This window comes from Nycticebus coucang, chromosome 19 (assembly GCF_027406575.1).
Source record: "Nycticebus coucang isolate mNycCou1 chromosome 19, mNycCou1.pri, whole genome shotgun sequence".
Taxonomy (NCBI): Eukaryota; Metazoa; Chordata; class Mammalia; order Primates; family Lorisidae; genus Nycticebus; species Nycticebus coucang.
The window spans coordinates 16,161,646-16,177,302 of NC_069798.1; the positions used below are offsets into that span (position 1 = coordinate 16,161,646).

Below are 15,657 nucleotides of genomic sequence, written 5' to 3' on the forward strand. Positions count from 1 at the left end.
TCATGTTATAACTGCTTGATACATACTCTTTTATTCAGTATTTGTTTGAGGCTCTGGACTATTGTTTATTTAGCCGTTTCCCTTTTGGTAATAGTTTTTCATATTTTTCATTATTATGAAGAATAGCCCAATGAACATCTTGTATATTTTTTAGGTTATTTCCTCAAGTTAGGTTCTAGTTGCTTCAGATTCTTTTTTGAAGTGAAATGGAGGTATAATTAAAAGGAAGAAAGAAATTCTTAGAAGAAAAATTATCATAAAGTGTGAACTTTTTATTTTATTTTATTTATTTATTTTTTGAGACAGTCTCGTGGTGTCACCCTCAGTAGAGTGCCATGGCATCAAAGCTCACAGCCAGGTTCAAACCTGCCAGCCTCCGTATATGTGGCCGGCGCCCTACCTACCCACTGAGCTGCAGGTTCCGCCCAAGTGTGAATGTTTTTTTTTTTTTTTTTTTGTAGAGACAGAGTTTCACTTTATTGCCCTCGGTAGAGTGCCGTGGTGTCACACAGCTCACAGCAACCTCCAACTCCTAGGCTTAGGCGATTCTCCTGCCTCAGCCTCCCGAGTAGCTGGGACTACAGGCGCCCGCTACAACACCCGGCTATTTTTTTGTTGCTGTTTGGCCGGGGCTGGGTTTGAACCCGCCACCCTCGGTATATGGGGCCGGCGCCCTGCTCACTGAGCCACAGGCGCCGCCCGAATGTTTTTTAAACTTGATATGTATTGCCAAATTTCTTCCAAAAGGTTTTAAAATAAATTTATGTTCCCATCAGCAGTGAATTAAAAGTATCTCTTTTATTATGTGCCTTTAGGTTTTAGGTATTATGATTTTTATACAGATCTTTGGTGAATTGTAAGTATAGACATTTTAAAGATGTAAAACAACATCGTGTAGGTCTAAAATAAATCAGAATATTGACATAGAGATTTGGCACAATTTTTTTTTTTTTGGCACAAATTTAAAATGTGATTGAAACAATAAAATCTGGCTGGGCTATCTAAAAAATTCATCACTTTGAATAGGTGAGTTTTTAATATTACTAAATTTACATCTCTTTAATTTCGACAACTTACAACTATTTGTTACATAATTCCCTTAATAGAGTATCACTAGAAAGAATTGTAATGTTTTCTTAGGGTTGTCAGTATGAAAGTAAGGAATTAGACTATGCTCTCAGTGATTGGAATGTACTCTGAAAATAGTAAGGCTCGGCACCTGGGGCTCAAAAGGCTAAAGTGCCAGCCACATACACCTTGAGCTGGCGGGTTTGAATCCAACCCTGGGCCCGCCAAACAACAATGACGGATGCAACCAAAAAATAGCTGGGCATTGTGGCGGGTGCCTGTAGTCCCAGCTACTTGGGAGGCTGAGGGAGGAGAATCACTTGAGCCCAGGAGTTGGAGGTTGATGTGAGCTGTGACGCCACAGCACTCTACCCAGGGTGACAGCTTGAGGCTCTGTCTCAAAAAAAAAACCCTCCAAAACAAAAAATGGGCGCCTCCGGCCCCACATACCGAAGGTGGTGGGTTCAAATCCAGCCCTGGCCAAACTGCAACAAAAAAATAGTCGGGCGTTGTGGCAGGCACCTGTAGTCCCAGCTACACATGAGGCTGAGGCAAGAGAATTGCCTAAACCCAGGCATTGGAGGTTGCTGTGAGCCGTGATGCCATGGCACTCTACCAAGGGTGATAAAGTGACACTCTGTCTCTGCCAAAAAAAAAAAAAAATTAGTAAATGTTGATTCATTCCAAGTGTTTGTTGAGGGTCTACTCTGCCAATACTTTTTTTTTTTTTTTTTTTTGTGGTTTTTTTTTGGCCGGGGCTGGGTTTGAACCCGCCACCTCTGGCATATGGGACCGGCGCCCTACTCACTGAGCCACAGACGCCACCCGTACTCTGCCAATACTTTATGTAAATAATTTCTGATTATTTTAGCAGTTATGCTGCTGTAAAAGAGTTAACTTTTTCAAGAGCCCATAGCTGTTAAGTGATTGAGCTGAATTTGATAATCAAGTTTCATTTAGGTCTTTATTTCACTCCTCCATGACTGTGGATGCAGCTTCAACAATTTTGTACATAATGTTGACCCTAAGTTATTAACAAAAAAGTTAAGCCATGTAATAGTTTTTCTATTTCAGGACCTTATACTTTTAGGCTTTTAATAAAATTCTTGTGAGTGTTTTTGTAGTTTTTCTTTGTCTTCCCACTTTAATAAGTGATCAGCAGTTACTTCTCAGAGATGTTGTCAACATGACTCCAAGTAGCAATCCCCCCACCTCCCTTATAATTGATGCATGGGAATGAAAGAGTTTAGCTTGTCAGAATTGTGTGTCAGGAAGGACTAAAAAGACACAAAGTAGAAGCTTGAGGGAGTCTACTGGAAATAAAATAAATGAACTTTATTTGGCATGTGGACTTTGTGATGTACATTTTGAATACTTAGGGTCCTTTTAAGGTTACTTCCTGGTACTGGGGCTGTGTTCCTGCTTTAGAGTTATAGGGACTCTTCAGACTACCGGTACACACAGCTATTGGATGCCGTGTCATCTTCTGGCATGTGAGGAAAGAGTTAGTGAAAATTTCCCATGGGTTCTTTTTAAAAAAATTGAAGAGTAGGGTCAGGCGCAGTGGCTCATGCCTGTGATCCTAGCACTCTACAATTCTCATCTCTAAAAATAGCCAGGCATGGTAGGCACCTGTAGTCTCAACTACTTGGGAGGCTGAGGTAAGAGAATTGCTTGAGCCCTCAAGAATTAGAGGTTGCTGTGAGCTATGAAGCCATGACACTGACACTCTATCAAGGGTGACTAAGTGAGGCTCTTTCTCAAAGAAAAAAACCAAAAAAATTGAGCAGTACTGATTTTTAGAATATAGTCAAATTTTCTTCATTTATTCCATAAAATTGAGGAGTTATAAGCCTAAACTAAACCAATTCTAGATTTGCTTAATAGTACTAACTTTTCCTCAGAGGAAGTCAACTGTAAGTAATAAATAGACCTTATAATAGATAGTAATTATTTATTGAGTGGGTGGATGAATACATGGATGGAAGGATGACTGAATAAATGAATATGACTGCTGTGAGCTAATTGATTTAGGTATGCAGATAAACTTTTATAGCTTTTTTTTGTTTGTTTTTGAGATGGAATCTTACTTTGCACCCTCAGTAGAATACTGTGTTGTCATAGCTCACTGCAGCCTCAAACTCTTGGGCTGAAGTGATTCTTTTGCCTCAGCTTCCCAAATAGCTTAGGACTACTGGCGCTCATGACAACGCCTGGCTGTTTTTTTTTTTTTTTTTTTAGGGACAGGGTCTCACTCTGGCTCAGAGTGGTCTCGAACTCCTGAGCTCAAGCAATCCACCCACTTCAGCCTTCCGGAGTGCTAGGATTATGGGCATGAGCCACCATGCTGGCCAGCTTTTATAGCTTTAATATTGACAAAAAAAGTTGCCGTATGGGATACCCTCATTAATCTGAAATGAAATGGAATGGGATGGGGTGTGGTGGGATAAGTCAAAGAAATTAAAAAAAGTCTTCAAGCTGGGTACAGTGGCTCATGTCAATAATCCCACCTCCAGGGAGACTGGGGCAAAAGGATTACTTGAGGCCAGGAGTTTAATACCAGCTTGGACAACATAATGAGACCCTGTTTATATAAACAAAATTAAAAAATAAGCTGAGCATGGTTGCATGCACCTGTAGTCCCAGTTACACTCAAAGGCCAAGGGCAGAATGATCACTCAAAGCCAGGAGTTTGATGGAGGCTGCAGTGTGTCGCAACCGCATAAATGATCACATGATTCAGCCTGGGCAAGAAAGAGACTCCGTCTTCTAAATAATACAAAAAAAGTTTCTAGCTTTTTGTGGCCATGGGTGGGAGAAGATTTATCATATCTGCCCAGTTCTATATGATACCATTGTACGGTCCTCAGAAATCCACTAGATGGCATACATCTAACTGGCTCTTTTAAAAAAATCTCTTGTACTTATTTGCCAAGCTTATTCTACTACTTTGTCCTACATGATTATTTTAAATAATAACTTTCTAGATAATTTAAATGGATAAAAATATCATGATTTATCTCTTAATAATAACCATCTAGGAAAAAATTTTATTTTATTTATTATTTTTTTAAATTCAGATAAAATATATTTTAACTTCATTTAATTTTCTAATATTATCTTTTATTGTGCCAAAAATGCATAACATAAAACTTACTGTCTTACTATATTTACATCCAGTAGTGATAAATATATCCACATTCTTGTGCAATCAATCTCTAGAATGTTTTCACTTTGTAAAACCAAAACTCTATACCTATTATACAACTCCCCATTTTATCCTCCCCTAATCCATAGCAACCACTATTCTACCTCCTGTTTCTTTGAATTTGTTCTAAACATGTGGGTCATAACAAAAGGTTTGAGATACATTAAAAATCAAGAAATATAAAATGCACATGGATGAAAACAAATGAAGCCCCTAACAACACTGATAAGCCTACCAAGTTAAAACTTGCATGGGTGAATCAGAAAGGATGTTGTCAACTGTTCTTAGAAGTGAAGTAATTTTAAAGAGAAAAATAAATCTTTATTAGCTGAGTGTGGTGGTAGGTGCCTATAGTCCCAGCTGCTCGGGAGGCTAAGGAGAAGGATTTCTTAATCCTAGGAGTTTGAGGTTCCAGTGAGTTAGGGTGATGCCACTGTACTTTAGCCTGGGCAATAGGGTGAGCCTCTGTCTGTAAAATAAAATAATAGTAAAAAATTTTTACTCCGAAGGGGGAAAATAGAGAAATGCTAATGGCTAGAGTAAAAGATAATGTTGGTTTTATTGCCTTCATCTTTTTTTTTATATGCTTTTTATTTATTTCACTAGATCTTTTTTGTTGTTGTTGTTTTGAGACAGAGTCCCAGTATGTTGCCCTCAGTAGGTGCTGTGGTGTCACAGCAACCTCAGACTCACTCTTGGGCTCAAGCAATTCTCTTGCCTCAGCCTCCCAATATTTCACTAGTTCTTAAGGAACTTTGAAGACAGGATCAGGCTGCTTATTTCTTTTATATCATGTCATTGTGCCTATTGTTATAACTCTCTGTACAGTATATTCTCAATAAATATTTTTCAGTGACTTCTCTCCATAGCTTCAAGGTTAAGTGAAGTAAGGGAAATGTCAGATATGTAAATTTACCTTCCCATAAGAGCAACATTTTTGGTTCTTAGCTTTCTCAAATATAAAAAAGATAAAAGATACTGGATAGTAAATAATTGTTGAAAATATATCTAATATATAACTCAAGAAAGATTTTTTTAAGAACAAATATGCTAATTTTAGAAGTCATCAAATTGAGCACAAATATTGAGGAGTAACTTTCACGAAAATTTAGGTTACAAAGTGTAATGCTGTTGTATGTATTTCCAGAATATATTGTGAGGATAAACAGACCTTCTTGCAGGACTGTGAGGATGATGGGGAAACAGCAGCTGGTGGGCGTCTTCTTCATCTTATGGAGGTAGGCTCAAGTTAAACCCTATTAATCCTGTTCTATATGAGCCATAAAATTTCTCAACAAAACAGAGCTCCATTTAGGAATAAGTAAATCTGTTCAATTATGTAATACATGATATATTTGGTTTAATTAGTAGTTAACTTTAAAATGCTGATTGAGTAAAAATTTTAAGCGTTGGAAATGGGTTAGTAACAAGTGCTATGTTTTCAAGATATTGATAATAAAGATTGTCTTCAACTTTGGGAAAACCTGTTCCCTTTGTTTTTTGACAGTTTCCTCCCTTTCTTTTTTTTGTTCTGTATCTTTGAGGTATTTCTGTTAGTTGGATATGGGAATTTCTTGGATAGACCCAGAAAATGTTTTTTATTAAGTTGTTCATCTCATTGTCTTTATGATCTGAGACATTTTCTTGATTGTCTCCCAAAATTTGTTTAATTTTTAATTTTTTTTTGCAACCAGTATTTTTTTAAGAGTTATTTCTGCTTTAATTTTCTTTTTCATAGTTCTAGTTTATAGATCCAGTATTTTCTAAAATTTCTCTAAGTATATTAATTAGAATTTCTTTTTTCAGATGTTCTCACCCTTAAATTTTCCCTGGTCCATTTTAGTTTGTTTACTTTGTCCTTTCTCTTTCATGCTGCTGGATTTTCTTCATCTGTCTGGTGATCATTGATTATCCATTAATTTTAAGAATGGATTGTTTTTTTGCTAAGGTAGTTACTTGGTTTCTTCTGCTATCATATGTGGAGGCTTGTTTTCTAACTAGGCCTTTCCCTCGAATAGGAACTCGGTGTTGTGGGTCAGGCTTATGGACTGGTGGGCTTCACATTAAGGGCAGCGTTTGACAAACGTCAGGCTGGTGAAGATCTTACTGGTAGGCACCAGTGATTGATTACTCGTGCAGCCTCTGTTTTCTCCAGTGGTTTGTTCAGAAGCAGGCTTTTTGTAGTTGTTTGGCCTAGTGGTAAAAGGCTGACTAAACTGAGCTGCTCTGGTTGAAGTCACTAAGAACTGGCTCCTCAACTTGTATGGTCTCCCTTTCACTCTGTGCAGTTTCCCCAGAGTTTGGAAAGTGAGGCATTGTGGAACACAGTGTTGGTTTTCCAAATTCCCTTCTATTCTAATATTTCACCCCTTGAATTGTGAGTAACCTCACTCAATGTGTACTCTTATGGCTTTGCCATAAACGTCACTGGGAAATTTTATGTGCAATTTTTTACATGGGTTATTTCATTCTCCTTTGAAAATCATATTTATGCATGTCTATTTGTGTATCTAATTATGCTTCTGAAAATAACAGATTTTGAATGTGAGGAATGTCATGGTGGTAGTGTCACGCTGGTATGGAGGGATTCTGCTGGGACCAGATCGCTTTAAACATATTAACAACTGTGCCAGAAACATACTAGTGGAGAAGAACTACACAAGTTCACCTGTAAGTGGCTGCTGAGACTGTATCCAAAGAGTTTCTCATCACTGCCTATGAAATTAAAAAAAAAAAAAAAAAGGACAGAAAATTAAAAATGAATCAGAATGTAGGTGGTGGTTAGTAAAACCTTTGCTCGGAGAAGTTGGAGACTTAGGCTCTAATCAAAACAGTGTGACTTGGCTTGGCGCCTGTAGCTCAGTGGCTAGGGTGCCAGCCACATACACCGAGTCTGGTGGGTTTGAATCCAGCCGGGCCTGCTAAACAATGACAACTACAAACAGAAAATAGCCAGATGTTGTGGCGGGAGCCACAGCTACTCAGGAGGCTGAGGCAAGAGAATCGCTTAAGCCCAAGAGTTTGAGGTTGCTGTGAGCTGTGACGCCACGGCACTCTACCCGAGGTGACAGCTTGAGACTGTCTCAAACAAAACAAAACAATCAGAAAAAACCCAACAGCGTGACTGGCCAGTCATGTGACCTTGGTCAAATCACTCCATCCCTTCAGACCTTGCTTTCTTGGGTTCGTAGAATTTTACAATTAGAAAACCGTCAAGACCAACTAGGTTCCATCCCCTAAAATTAAGGCCCAGGGAGGTTGTAGCTAATGTTATACTGGACTATATGTTCTTTCAACATTTTTTTTTTTTTTTTTTTTTTTTTTTTAATTCTTAAATTCTCTGTTGGTGTCAAATCAAAATGCTTCCCCTGGCATGGCTTTAGATGCCTTCTTCCTTTGTTTTTTTTTTTGCAGTTTTTGGCCAGGACTGGGTTTGAACCCGCCACCTTCAGCTTATGGGCCCGGCACCCTACTCCTTTGAACCACAGGTGCCGCCCAATGCTTTCTTCCTTTAATCTTTGAGTTTGTTTCATATTTTAAGCATGTTTATGTCCATTTATTTTATTTAAACCCGATTGTCTTACTTGGAAAGTGGACAATAGATTAAATAATATTAAAATTATTTGAACATAAATCTACAAGATACATAATTCTTCCTTGGTTATTTGTGATTGTATTGAAAATATAGTAGTAGGACTGTAGGTAAAATGCCCTGTGAAACATAGAGATACATATGAAATGATTATTCCTTCACCCATAATATATGTAGTCTATGTGGGTAGATTTAAGTTTCCGTCTTCCTATAAATGGAGAGATGCCACATTCACTTGTGTCTTTTTCAGGAGGAATCATCTAAAGCTTTGGGAAAGAACAAGAAAGTAAGAAAAGACAAGAAGAGGAGTGAACATTAATACCTGAAAATATATGAAAGGTTAATTAACCTGTAATTATATACACATTCCATAGTCATCAAGGAATATATTGTGCAGAGAGAGTATCCTTGACTGCTCAAGCCAGCCAGTTCAGTGTGGATGCCGACATTATCTTTTCTTCTTTGGTTATATCATCTGCCAAAAATTGAGAACTTAATGATATATTCATGTGTGTTTCAGGCTTATTTGGGAGAACTAATTTGAATTTAATCACCACTTCATCTAATTTTAGGAAGGTAACAGTTGCCCAGGGCAGTACCTGAATTAACTGTCCATTTCAGTACATGTCAAGTGCCTTTGTTAGGTGGGGAAGAAATGTCTCTGGAGGAATATAAATACCTGGTTTCTTGTCATCGAGATTCTTGTACTGTTAAACGAATATTGCCTTTTATTGCTCTTTATGGCTTACTGAAACAGGAACTCATTTGAGATTGATCTTGGAGAGTTTCTTCTTGTGATTTTAGTTGATAAGTATGTCATCTTTCATTTTATAGTGTTCATCATTGAGTAATGGATTAAGTGAAAATCCAGGAGTATCCATCTTGAGTTATGTGCTAAGGTGATAATTCATCTAACATATTTGTTAGTGTAAGTGTTATGCTTCAGTTTCTGTTGCAGATTGGTGATTGTGAAATTTCAAAAAGCGATTTTCAAGTCTCTGCCTTTTTTTGTTTAATTCTTGTAGTGTAAAGCGATAAATATGGAGTGTCACTAGTCTCCTTCTACCCCAGTAATGTGTTTGTGTAATATTCTGGTTTCTTTTAAAAACCTGTAAGTACCTTTCTTGTGATCTTCACTGAGGAGTTAGAGTTACGCTAGAAGCTATGCTCTGGTTAATGGGACATTTCTAGAATGGGATAGAGGTGGCAGAACAACACTGGTGCTGGGCCAGGAGTATGTTGTAAGGTTACATGAATGTGATGCACTTTCCCATCTGTGCTCTAGCCAGCCTTCTCAATTTCAAGACTGTAGAAAGAAGGAGCAAACTTTTCTTCTTTCTTTCTTTTTTTTTTTTTGAGATAAAGCCTCACTCTGTCGCCCTGGCTAGAGTGCTGTAGTGTCATAGCTCACAGCAACCTCAAACTCATGAGGTCCCCGGCAATCCTTTTGGCTCAGCCTCCCAAGTCCTGGGACTACAGGCCCCCACCACAATGCCTGGCTATTTTTAGAGATGGGGTCTTGCTCACGCTGGTTTTGAACTCCTGAGCTCAAATGATCTACCCACCTTGGCCTCTCAGAGTGCTGGGATTCCAGGCCTGAGCCACCAAGCCGGGCGAAAGAACAAACTTTTCCCTTGTTCTTATCAAATCTTCCTTTTAATCAGTGCTTTCTGTTTTTTTCATCTACAAGTTACCCCTAGGCATTTAGACAATAAATTTGCCTTTGACATATAATAATGTTATTGACTACCCCTTTCAGATATGATTGCAAACAGTCATTAAAAGTTGATCACAGATTTGGCAGGACTTCCCTTCTCAAGGGGAGGGAAATTAGAAGGCAACTTTGGGATGGCACTACAGTATGTAAAGCATCAGAGAATTAAGCAAATATTTTTCTCTTTTCTCTAATATTTTATCTTTAAAAGATCCAACATCCTTACTTGGTATGTTTAATGAGACTCTAGTAAATAGCTTTACACTATTATGTGTTCTGGCATATAAAATAATTATATTTATTATAACTATATTTAATATTGTGAGTTATCAAAAATCATTTGAAGATGACCTCCATCTTTGAACATTTACCTCAGTTCTATGAAAAGTATGTCTTATGCATTAACCATTAAAGTAATAAAAGAAGTTAAAGACTGTTGATCAATATTAAGATAATTTCACAGTTTTGGCATGTCAAACCTGTGAAAGGAGTTAGAAAATAGTGAGCAACTTATTTTTGCTTCTTTCTACAGAATTGTTAACCATATTTTACTGACTAAAAAAAAACCCTGATATTTTTTACCCAAAGTCAGCTGTAAAAGGGAGGGATCCAGAATTCGCCAATTCTGAACTCTGTTTCATACTTTACCATTAATGGAAGCTCTGATGATAGTATTTTTCCTTCTATTTAAAATATCTCTTGATTAGAAGATTTTCCAATTCCCTAATAATTTTCTATAACCTGATCTATGCTGTGGCATATTTTATAGGACATGAGTTAAAAATTTTCTCCACATGTCAGTAAGAGGAAGGAGCATGTACTTCTTAAATGGGAATAGCTGTAGCTGCATCAGAAGAAAGCTTTGGAGTATCTATCCCGAAACACAGCATAGTTGAAGAGAATTATATCAAACTAATTTCAACCAAGAAGAGTAGCGTGAAGCCAATAATGGTTGGAGGGCAGGGAAATTTTTTTGGAAAAGTATGTAATTACCCCTAATTCCACTGTCCAGAGATAACCATTGTTAATATTTAGTATGTACATCCTTTTATTATTTTTTCTTATGCATGATTTTGTATATATAGCTATTTTTCTTTCCACAAATATAGTATTAAAATGTATATACTGTTTTGTATCTTACATATTTCATATAGAAGTATATTGTTAACATTTTCCCATGTCAATAAATATATGGCTTAATTTCTGATGGCTGCATTGTTTTCTGTCTTCTGGATATATCATAATACACTAACTAATCCCCCATTTTTTTTTTTTTGAGATAGTTTCAAAAAACTACTGTGTCACCCTTGGTAGAGTGCTGTGGCGTCATAGCTCACAGCAACCTCAAACTCTTGGGCTTAAGTGATTCTCTGCCTCAGCCTCCCGAGTAGCTGGGACTACAGGTGCCCGCCACAACGCCCGGCTATTTTTTGGTTGTATTTGTTGTTCAGCAGGCCCACTCCGGGCTCGAACCTTCCAGTTTCAGTGTATGTGGCTGGCACCCTACTCACTGAGCTATGGGCGCCAATTTCCAATTTTTAAGTATTTTTTTTTCCAACTTTTCACTATTGCAAACAGTTGTGAAAACTGTATTTTCATATTTTTACATATATCTGTAGCTATTTTATGTAATTTCAGAGTCTGAAACTAGAGACTCCAGAGCATTCTGCATGAAGAGGGAAGGAATGAAAGGCTGATGAATACTTTGCTGACTTTGTAAGAAAAGGGGCAGAAAGTAAACAAGATGACGGAACCAGGACAGCTAAGACGGTGGAGGGGCACTAAGTAGGGCAGCCCAGAATGTAATCAGGGATTGTTCCATCATCTGTGTGTGGTAAGCTGCACTGCTTTTTATGATTTCCTATGGGGAGAGAAAGCAACCTGGCAGCCCTGGGGATCTTGCCTTGTGGCCTTTGCTGGCGGGGAATTGCCTTTATGGAAGTAGGCTGCCAGGTAGATAACATTCAGGAACAAGAACAATAAGAAATCATGTCAGGCTAGATTTTGTTCTCTTACCTGGTGTGAAAATAGACTTGGTTAGGTGCAAAGCTCAGATTTTCATTCTAGGTACTCTACCTGAATTTATTTAAATGTATTGAATGTTACTCTGACGTGTGGCAGTCTCCCTCCTCACCATTCTCTGTCACACATGATGTATGTCGTATGTCTTTATGCTTTCAACATATTTATGGTACTTTTAACATTAAAATTCAGTAAATAAATATATCAAACGCTATCAACTTATCAGTAGTCTTTGTAGGCAAGTTTACCATTTGACACAACCCGTTCACAGAGATGATTGTATAATCATGAACTTTAATGCTCAAAAGCTCATTACTAAGCCTTTTAATCAAGACTGTTAAACATTTAGAGGCTTTTATAGATCAATTAGCAATCTTGCATTAAGTAATGGATTAAAATAGTTTTCTTTTAGTGATCCAAGGTCTATTGGCATTGCTCAGATCCTTCAACTTAATCCCTTCAATATGCTTGTGTATTATCTTGGATGGAGGTGGGACATGTTAATCTTAGTAAAATATAAGAATGAAGTAGTAGGGCGGCACCTGTGGCTCAGTCGGTGGGGCGCTGGCCCCATATACCGAGGGTGGCGGGTCAAACCCGGCCCCAGCCAAACTGCAACCAAAAAATAGCCGGGCGTTGTGGCGGGCACCTGTACTTCCAGCTGCTTGGGAAGCTGAGGCAAGAGAATCGCTTAAGCCCAGGAGTTGGAGGTTGCTGTGAGCTGTGTGAGGCCACGGCACTCTACTGAGGGCCCTAAAGTGAGACTCTGTCTCTACAAAAAAAAAAAAAAATAAAAGAATGAAGAAGTAAATATCCAATGTGCTCAATACTAATATGAAGCCATAGACTATCTAACCCATGCCTGCTTAAGAGAAAAACTAAAATCAATTCAAGGTGGGGGGTGGGGTAAGGAGGAACAGAGAGAGGAGAGGAGGGAGGAAGATGGGTGTGCTCCCACTTAAAGGGCACAATGTTAGGGGGTATGACACACCTCTTGGGGGCAGGACACAATTATAAGAGGGACTGTACCTAACAAATGGAAACACTATAATCTAGTTCTTTGTATCTTCCAATTAACCTGAAACAATAAATAAATATGTACTGTTCTTTGTAAAGATGCTACGTAAGCTGGAATTCAAAGCCACCTCTTTCAGCACTAATCACTCTTGGGTATCTCCCATGTATACATGAAATATACTGTTAATAAACTTCAACTTTTCCACTGCTCCTTACCTGGCCTGGGCTCCTCGTCTCTAATGGCTCTGAACACATACTGATTCCTGATGCAGGTTTAGGCAACTGTTCCTTCACTCGCAGAATCTGGGCCCAGTGGGGTAAAGGATGAATTGAGTATGGTGCCCTTGGTCTTGTGTCTCTGTGCTCTTGGACTGTATGAGGAGCATGCCCTTGCTGCAGAAGCTTTCAGAGATGGCCCAAGTGAACGTGCTCTCAGCTTTAATTTTCAGCTTTTTCTTTTATTAATTAATTGTATTAGATCATAACTATGTACATTACTGCATTTATGGGGTACAATGTGCTGGAATTTCCAGCTTTTCTTTTTCTGTTTGCTCCTTGGGGTCTTCTGTTTTTTTTTTTTTTTTTTTTGTAGAGACAGAGTCTCACCTTATCGCCTTCCGTGGAGTGCCGTGGCATCACACAGCTCACAGCAACCTCCAAATCCTTGAGCTTACGCGATTCTCTTGACTCAGCCTCCCAAGTAGCTGGGACTACAGGCGCCTGCCACAACGCCCGGCTATTTTTTTTTTGTTTGTTTGTTTGTTGTTGCAGTTTGGCCGGGGCTGGGTTTGAACCCGCCACCCTCAGCATATGGGGCCAGTGCCCTACTTGCTGAGCCACAGGCGCTGCCCAGGGTCTTCTGTTTTTGACCTCTCTTATCAAACCCTTGGGCCTCTATGTCCCAGGATTTTTTACCTGTCTACACAAGAGATCAAGTTCCATTATCTTCCTGTATCTTGCAATTTGCAATGTAAATCATTAGGTTGTTTGCTTTCTTCTAGGGGAGGGATGTGAGCTCTGGTCCTCAGAGAATCCCTGGGGAGCAGGGTGGCAGAGGAGATGGTAAGAAATTATGACTGTAGTGGCTCCCTTTTCCCTAAAGTATCTGGAATCTGTTTTAACAGTGACAGTTAAACAGGGCTTGATTGCTAAAGGAAACTCACAAGAACCAAAATGAAAATGCCTACAAATCTGTGGTTTATTGTGGGAAAAGATCTAGTACAGTACCAGTATTTAAAACAATTCTTTTTACTTTTAATTATCATGGGTATATAATAGTTGCGTATTTTTATAGGGTACATGTGATGTTTTGATATAGGCATGCCATGTGAATTTATCAAATTAGGTTAATTAGGATATCTATTTCTTTTTCTTTTTTTAACATTTCTTTGTGTTAGGAACATTCCATTCCACTCTTTTAGTTATTTTAAAGTATATCCTAACTTACTGTTAATTATAGTCATTTTGTCGTGTTAATTGAATATCGTTCCTTCTGTCCAGCTACCCAACTGTTGTACCAGCATTAAAATAAGGAAATGCATCTCAGCCAAAGGCTGCTTAACCATAAGGGTCTGGAGATATCTGGCCTGAGCTCCAGATGTCCCGTACTTAATAGAAGGGCCAAATAGAAGGGCCTCCTCTAGGACAAGGAACCACTGATATGTGCAGAGAGCATCTTGAATCCAGGGAGCCCACACTGGAGTGAGTCTCAGCCTGAGTTTCTCATACCTTGCTGGTTGGTCACATAGATATACCCTTGCTACGTAATTAGCCCCAGCTCATGGAGACCAGGTGAAAATCATCATTCTCATTGGTGACAATTAACAATGCTGAAAGCTGGAACAAATTTCTCCCAAACAATTCAGACCCATGTTACAAAGCAGTGTTACTACTCAGTGTTCTCTACCTCTTGACCCAGGCTCAGTGTCTTGCGGGGACTCTAGCAAAACAACTCAGGATAATTCCAGGCCTTCTGAAATGAACCCTCACTCCCCTCTTGCCCATGACCAAAGCCATTTTAAGACTAAATGGAAACTCTTGGTTTGATAGCAGTTACTTGCCTTACAACAGCATATAATCACACAGTCGAAATGTACCCAATCCCAAACATCCGTATTAACTAGTAAAGGGTTGGTATGGATTTAGATAGCTGAACAATGTAATAATCCTGGCACAAAACAGCAAGAGCTTTCTCATATTTTGGACTAACTTCATAATTCTTTTGCTTCCCTGACTTACAGCTATCTGCTCTCTGAGGTATCCATCTATGGAGTGATTGAGATACTCATTACCATTCGTCAAGTCTAAATCTTCTTCAGGCCAATTTTATTCCATAGGGATAACGTTGTCAGGGGGTTTTAATTTAATCTCACAATACATTTGATCAACCATCGCAATAATATCCTAAGTTTTATTAGTTCCTACCATACTAAATTTACCTATGATTTTTATATTACACCATATAACAGTTTTATGTAGTACTTTAATATGTGGTATAATTACATACCATTATTTTGTTCCTCCCAACAAAAATCTACCTTTTCTCTCTTTTTTTAACTGCATGATCTCACTCATTTGAAGAATTTTATTTATTTATTTGTTTGTTAGTTTTTTTATTTCAAATTAATATGAGGGTACAAATTTTTAGGTTACATCAGTCTCACTTCCAGGGTAAAGTTCCAGTTGCAAAAGAGCCCCTCACCCAGGGGGTGTGCTATACACTCTCACAACGTGCACATTAGGTGAGATCCTGCCACATGCCCTCCCTCCTTCTGCCAATCATCCTCTCCCTTCCCCCTTCCCCCTCCTACCTCCCTCTGCCCCTGTACGAGACTATATTTGTGTTTTATTGTTCATATGAGCATGTAATTGTTTATATAGTGGTTTCATATTAGTATGGAGTACATTAGATAGTTATTTTTCCATTCTTGTGATACTTTATTAAAAAGGATGTATTTCAGCACCATCCAGGGAAATGTAAAAGCTGTAAAGTCTCAATCTTTTCAATGGTGAAATAGTATTTCATGATATTTATAT

The 15,657-nt window shown here is 38.4% G+C and overlaps 1 protein-coding gene across 3 annotated transcripts in view; it reads left to right on the plus strand.

Annotated features, from left to right (window-relative positions):
- Positions 1-15,657, plus strand: part of IMPACT (impact RWD domain protein) — a 54,984-nt gene that overhangs the window by 24,587 nt on the left and 14,740 nt on the right. For 2 of the 3 annotated variants that reach the window (XM_053571992.1, XM_053571993.1), the window contains exons 9-11: positions 5,424-5,514; positions 6,812-6,946; positions 8,119-8,207. In XM_053571992.1, the coding sequence (XP_053427967.1) occupies positions 5,424-5,514; positions 6,812-6,946; positions 8,119-8,187 (295 nt within the window). In that variant the 3' untranslated portion in view covers positions 8,188-8,207. Of the gene's footprint in view, positions 1-5,423; positions 5,515-6,811; positions 6,947-8,118; positions 8,940-15,657 lie in introns of those variants that run through there. The other variant, XM_053571991.1, reaches the window with a different exon arrangement.